This window comes from Palaemon carinicauda, chromosome 2 (genome assembly GCF_036898095.1).
Source record: "Palaemon carinicauda isolate YSFRI2023 chromosome 2, ASM3689809v2, whole genome shotgun sequence".
Lineage (NCBI taxonomy): Eukaryota > Metazoa > Arthropoda > Malacostraca > Decapoda > Palaemonidae > Palaemon > Palaemon carinicauda.
Genome location: NC_090726.1, coordinates 57,946,290 through 57,953,789, shown reverse-complemented (window position 1 = coordinate 57,953,789; position 7,500 = coordinate 57,946,290). Strand labels below are relative to the sequence as shown.

The 7,500-nt window shown below is 34.1% G+C and overlaps 1 protein-coding gene across 1 annotated transcript in view; it reads right to left on the bottom strand.

The window, feature by feature from the left end:
- LOC137616743 (uncharacterized) overlaps positions 1-7,500 on the bottom strand; it is a 70,271-nt gene that overhangs the window by 11,548 nt on the left and 51,223 nt on the right. The window contains exon 5 of the mRNA XM_068346747.1: positions 2,192-2,338. Coding sequence (XP_068202848.1) covers positions 2,192-2,338 — 147 coding nt within the window. The remainder of the gene's footprint in view (positions 1-2,191; positions 2,339-7,500) is intronic.

Genomic DNA, 7,500 nt, shown 5'->3' with positions numbered 1-7,500 from the left:
GTCTCAAGAAGCACTCACTTTTTAGCCTTCCTGTTTTTATTGTCAGGACATATCTTTTCAACCCCTTTGCAACTCTACTCTGAAGGGCCTACTCGACTGAAACTGTTACAATGGAACAAATAACAATAAATTTCCAGAAGAGTCTTTCATTTCCGGAAACTAGTACCAAAATTGGCACACACTTATGTCTGAGAAAATGATTTTATCAAAGAATAGGAAGGATTTTAGTTACTTCCTATATTATGAAAACGTAAAATTCTATGAGACATATCCTTAACGAGAAATATTTTGGGACAAGGTTTTGTGAATATCACGTGACACAGATATATAACTCGAACCAAAGCGTGGGTATGAATATGATAGGGCTAAGAAATCTTAGAAAAAGAACGCTTCTGACTGGATCAGCCTTCAATGAAGACACGTCAAGGAAATATAAGCTAAGCTCCAGTTAGTTTTCTAGTATGTCTCTGATTTTGATAATTGACTATTGTGTTTAAATATAGAATTGCTGATGGTTATTAAACTGATTAATAGTAAATTTATTGTTAAAATTATTTTGTAAGTATTAAGAAGCCTATAAGGGGTGCTTTTGTCACTGTCTATTACTATAGGTGTTTAAGTCTAGTTCCTTTTTATTTATTTATTTTTTTTTTTTTGAATTGCTGGTGGTTACTAAAGTGATTAAAAGTACCATGAATTGTGAGAATGATTTTCGAAGTGTGAAGTCTCTATAATCGATGTTTTGTCACTCAGTCTATTACGAAGCTTAGTAGAAATAATCTAACGTCTTCCGAATTACATACATAGTTCACCTGTAGGCCAAGCACCAGAAACAGCTGGTACTGATGTACATATTGTCAACTCCCCAAGAAGGGAAAACTACTGTCAGAAATACTTGAGCTGGAAGATCACAACCAGGTTATGAATGTTATTTTGGCTTTCCAGGAAGGCGGGGCTTTGCCTTGTCAGAAGCGTCCGACAATTATAGAGAACCTATTACCCTTGGCAAAGCAACTAACATCTTGCAAGGACATATGCTGGATTACAACTTTACATTTGATGGAACCTTCTATGAGGGCCGCATTGAGGAGGCCATTCCATCCACTCTTCTCCAGTTTGTGACCATGCTTTAAAACAAAGTGGACATGAAATCTCAACTGAGGTTTGGTGCATCAAAGACAGATCTAGCAATTGCTCAACTGTTTCTGTACAAATGCTATGCAAGGTCCCAAGACGGAGCAGCAAATCACAGACATTTCAAAGACAAATACCCCATTCCCATTTTACTTGGGAATAATGCCCATCTACTCAAAGACCAGAAAGGGGACGTTGGTGGAAATATTTAACAAGCATGGCATTAGCATTTTATATGATAGGGTACTCGAGATAGCTGCACACCTGGGAGATACAACAGTTAGCAAGTACATGAGGGATCTGGTAATCTGTCCACAAGTTGTGCAAATAGGGCTGTTCACCACATCAGCTATGGACAAAATAGACCACAATAATGCTGTAATGATAGTGATAACTTCTTTCCATGGAACCAGCGTCTCTCTACCAGTAGCCAACCAAGGAAGAAAATGAAGACAGTTCCAGAACTTCCAGACTGCTGCCAACTGGGGCTGGACCAAGAAAGGAGTTCTATGGCACATTTTTTGGACAGAGCTCCTACCCAGCTGACTAAGAGTGGATATAAGTCAGAATGATGCATTCAATGCAAATGCTAATGCTTTGGTATGAGACATGCACAGCACTATCCAGTTGCAGATGCAAAGATTAGTAACAATGTAGTATACTCATCCAGGCAGCAAGCAAATATGTGGCAAACAAATATATGTCTTCTGTCTAGATGCACATCCAATAATATATTGGACTGATGGTGCTTATGATATGAGCACCTTTTACCCTTATGATTGATGGACTGATATTATTGTGCAAGGAACCTAGTGAGTAGGTTCCAAATTTAGATACTACATAATGAGAACCACGATCATTCAAATAGGATGATTTTATCATAAAATGCAATATTTCTGTATACTGTATATTCAGAGGTGTCCATCTTGAAAAATGACTACCTTCTTGAATTTATAGGTGGCTAACGGATTTCATTAAAAGAGCAACCGAGGAGTATGAGTGTCAATTTTGAGACTTGTTAACATTGTTATTTATCTGCTCCACGCCTTGTTCTTACTTGGTCGGAGAGGCTGAGAGGTGGGGCACCGTGGAGAGCACGGAGCTTGTTGTGCTCCCGGACGCAATCTTGCACGAACTGACTCCTCGTCCAGTCGACCTCGCCTGTCCCACGGCACTGCACGCCCACGCCTTTACCAGACCACACCTGTAATGGAATTGTGAATTCAGTGCGTTTGTCCTAGAACATATGTTTTGAAAGTAAAATGTGTACATGAAAACTGCAGGATTTTGCATATTTTGGAGTGATTTTCTCTCTCTCTCTCTCTCTCTCTCTCTCTCTCTCTCTCTCTCTCTCTCTCTCTCTCTCTCTCTCTCTCTCTCTCTCTCTCTCTCTCTATATATATATATATATATATATATATATATATATATATATATATATATATATATATATATATATATATATATATCATATGTAGTTAAAATTAGACTTTTTCATTATATTTACGGTAATTTAGATCTATACATCCAAACCTTTTTTTCTATGCCAAGTGCACTTTATTCACTAAATATGGAACAGAGATTCAATTTACTTGATATAATGTATACTCTGTAATATCTATCCAAACGTTTCTCTTGATAATTTATATTTATATTCTATAAATGTTAACAGATAATGCTGTCAAATTATGAAAATTAATTAGAATTTTTTTTATTTATTTTTTTTATTAGGCAACGAACGTCTCTGCTTTTATGGACTTTATGGTCATAGCAGGTAATAATAAATCCAATTTATTTCTAGCATTTTAAACTGTTTGGAAATAGTGGATTTTTGTTTAATTGTGGTAATAAAGAATGGTCAATTGACCGTGAGATTCTTATGTGAAAAAAGTAATTTTAATGCTACTGAAAATGAAAGTAATGTTGAAGTTTAGTGCTTATTTCTTTAGGATTAAAGTATCCATTTAAATTGGTATGCATTTTTACGGTTTTGTTCTTAACAATGAAAAGTAACTTGGATCGTAGATTTTAAACAGATGTATGAATTTCATAGCAACATTTAGAACTAGAAAATTTAAAATGCTTTTGTAAATTTTGCTAAAAAATTTAAACGGCTATCGTGAACTTTACTCATACTCATATATATAGTAACAAATTATTATTATTATTATTATTATTATTATTATTATTATTATTATTATTTTTTTATTATTATTATTATTATTATTATTATTTTTATTATTATTATTATTATTATTATTCAAAGTGCACATTTTTTATGGAACTAACTTGAAAGTTAGTTTCCCCAAAATGAAAATGGCCTTACCTGTAAGAAGTGAAAAATAGTGATAATAGAATATAACTTTAACAATAATTAGTGCAAATACAGTCTGTCAACATATTAACATATAGGTAAAAATCACAGGAATAAAAGAAAGATAGAAGGCTATGTCAATAGAATTTTTAATATAACTGTAATGAAGATTAAGAGACCCCTGTTTTGAGTACAATAATAACGTGACCCCAAGGAGGAGTGGGAACCCTGGGCTCTTTATATAGTGAGTAGTAAAGTAACTAAAGATAGTAGGTGAAGTTCCCCGTCGTAACGAAATTCATGGTAGATGGCTGATTAAGCTATTTCTTTATGATGATTTAAATCGTAATTTAATTTGTTGGGGTGAAAAGTTATGGTGACCTATCGGAAACGACCATGCCTGACGATCTGCAGGACTGGGGTTCGAGTCTCGTTCAAGCTTGATCGGTTCTTGTAGTGTCTGCAACCGCACCATCCTTGTGAGGCGGCAAATAGGTTTACCTGCTGAGTCATAAGCAGCCATTGCCTGGCCCTCCTTGGTCCTAGCTAGGGTGGAGATGGGCCTTGGGCGCTGATCATCTGTATATATAGCGTCAGTCTCTAGGGCATTGCCTTGCTAGCTAGGTCATTGTCTCTGCCCCTTCCCTCTGCCATTTATGATCTGCCTTTAAACCTTTAAACTTGGAGTAATTTTGAAAAGGAAGTAAAAATCTCTAGAAGCTCATGGCATCCACATTGTAAGGTAAGATCTAAGATCTACCGATAATAGCGAAAAGAGAACTGGAAGATGCGAGTAATACCAACATATTTACTGTACTTAATTACTAGCATCAATGAAAATTTATGTTGTGCTAAAAAGAAAGCTTGAAGTTGAGAATCACAGATACTAGGTATCCTCAAATGATTTGATTTGTTGCATATGCGAAGTGAATGAGTAATAGGTAGTGTAACTAATCAGTAAAGGCTTAGCATGTTTGAGTTGTCTTTTAACAAAATTGACGCCAGCAAGCATTGACAATGGCCAATAATTTTGTAAGACACTTGGACAGGTTTTGCGTAGACAGTATAAAATGACATTTTTTGTCTGTTAAAAACACCGATCTAACTCTTTGGTCCCCCTGTTATTTTACAATCAAAACTTGCACAACTGCCTTGATTGACATTCACGGTTGCAGTGCCAAGCCATATTTCTCAAAATTAAAAGTTCCGCCAATTCTTCCAATTATTAAAATTAGTTTTTTTATAATACGATCTAGTTTCAGAATTTACTAATTGACTGCAGATACTTGAGTGTTGACTTAGACTTGTGACTGATCGTATAAATTCGCAATTAGGTCTTTTGTTGCGATGAAGAGGAAGACAAATTTGAATCTTGTTTAATGTCTTCTTATTAGGAAGCCAAAATGGTTTTATCGTTGACATATTCGGTCTTCAATGCCAAGGGAGATTTATTAATTATAAAATAGAAAAATGTTTGTGATTAAATTATTTGATACTAATGAATCTAAGTATTAAAGTTTGACGGGATAATGCAGCTTTTTTTTTTTTTTTTTACTAAGTTACGAGGGAAGAAGTTCTCAAGTTTGTCTAAGAACTCAGGACGTTCCCGGAAGCGTTCAGTTTTGTCTGGGATGTTTTATTTCGTATTAGAAAAAAATAAAGGTATCAGGATTATCCAAACGAATTTTGAAAAAGATAAAAAACACATTTTCAAAAACTCTTGTCAATTTGTTCTCTAGAAGAAAAACTTATGAAGCTCTTTTGATGATTACTTTTTCGGTGAATTTCAAGACAAGAAGCTTTTCTGATGTATAAACTTTAGAAGAAAAAAAAAAAAACTGCAAAAGTTTAGAAGGGATTTTTAATATTTTTTTTTCTCATGGCTGGAAATTTTTGTAATATCGATTTTGATTTTAATATTTTTTTCGTTCAGTAATCGTTGATAGAAATTTAATGGGCCCTACTCTGAATCCTGTTAAGTAATTGCTGAATTCTTTCATTGTATTTAAAGTAATGTGAAAAGTTCTTGAATATTCTGCTATTGTGTGCCGGGAAAGTTAGAGGTATTTCTTTTTCTTTTGTCCTGTGTAGTAATTTAATCAGGTTGATGAGTTTCTCAATTTCTCAAACTTTAATTATTGATGTTTGAACCTTACGTGTATATATATATATATATATATATATAGATATATATATATATATATATATATATTTATACGTATATATATATATATATATATATATACGTATGTATGTATGTATGTATGTGTCTTTACTAATGGCTATTGGACTCTGGCATGCACTTATTTGTTCCGGTTTTCTTTACTTACAGTATATGGGTTTGTGCATATGGCCTTTGAGAGCTTCGTAGAGGATGTTCCCTGAATAGTAAGTAAAGTTCAGCTGTTTATGTTAACCCTGGTGAGAGAGAGAGAGAGAGAGAGAGAGAGAGAGAGAGAGAGAGAGAGAGAGAGAGAGAGAGAGAGAGTAGAATCCACACCTCCATACATATGTATTCATATGCGCACACATTCATTGTTTAAATATATGTACCGATGTTCACTGATTTGTAAATACGGCAACTGCGCATGTCAATGATGAAAATGTTTGTACGTACGTATCCCACAAATACGCACAAAAATAAACAATTTCTTACGTAATATCTCGGCTAATGGTTGCATCTTGGCAACAGAAAACCCTCACATTTCCAGTCTCCTGGAAACAATGAATGACCTTTATAACATCTTTCATGTGAATGAGATCATAGAAACGCCGGAACCAGCCATCACCCGTGTGCTTTATTGACCCTTGCTGAGGGTTATGGGTAAACAGAGCTTATGAAATGCAATAATCTGCTTGATGTGTAAATGGTGTTATAAATTCGGCTTTTTTCTGAATGTACAAACACGTGTCCTCCGATTGCTCATGTAGTGTATTTTTTCCTATGAAATAGCTGGATGTGTGTGTGTGTGTGGTTGTAAACTTAGTAAGTATGTACACACACTTCTATATATATATATATATATATATGTGTGTGTGTGTATGTGTAGATATATATATATATATATACATATATATAATGTATGTATATATATGTGTGTGTATATATATATATATATATATATATATGTATATATATATAATGTGTGTGTGTGTATATATGTATAATGTATATATATATATATATATATATATTTATATGTATAATGTATGTATATATATATATATATATATATACATCCGCATTTAAGTTACTCAATAGTGGTCTTGATTGAGATAGTTAACAAAGTTTGAAAATAATTTTGATTCAGCAAATGACCAAGTTAATCATCAATGAAAAAATACCACCTGTTATGGTTTTATAGCTGAGAAAGTTACATTTCAAAGGACTAAAATAGAGAGAGAGAGAGAGAGAGAGAGAGAGAGAGAGAGAGAGAGAGAGAGAGAGAGAGAGAGAGAGAGAGAGCTGAAGGGTTTCTTCCCAGTTAAGGAAACTACCTCTGATCTGTAGGATATCACCTATTTTTACCTCTGTCAAAGAGGTTGTAAAATCGAATCTGTTTATTTAATTATTTGTTTGTGTCTGTCTGTGGACAGGATTACGTCAAAACTACTCGGCATAATTTTCACCACAGGTCGATTTTAGGTTATGGATGATCCCATTAAAATTTGGAGGTGATACGGATCAAGATCATGAATCTGGATCAACATTGATCTTTTCACCATCCACACAGTCACCATATGACTGTCCGTAGACTTTACTTAAATGTTTCTATAGATTCCTCCACTATCAGCATATGAAAAAATGCGGTTTCGGCTGTAGACTTGATTAAAATTTTGGCAATATTCAGTGATGGATGTCTGAAATCTCTTGATTGCTCTCGTTTCTATTTATCCAGTAGTTGGTATCTGTCCCGCTCTCTCTCTCTCCCTAAGCCTACTTTGCCCTTATCAGTAACAATCAGAGATATTAAATGCTTTGTAAGAAAATAAACACGAAAGTAACTTAATGCAAAGGACATTTGAGACTCGAATGTAGGTGGTATTATGGA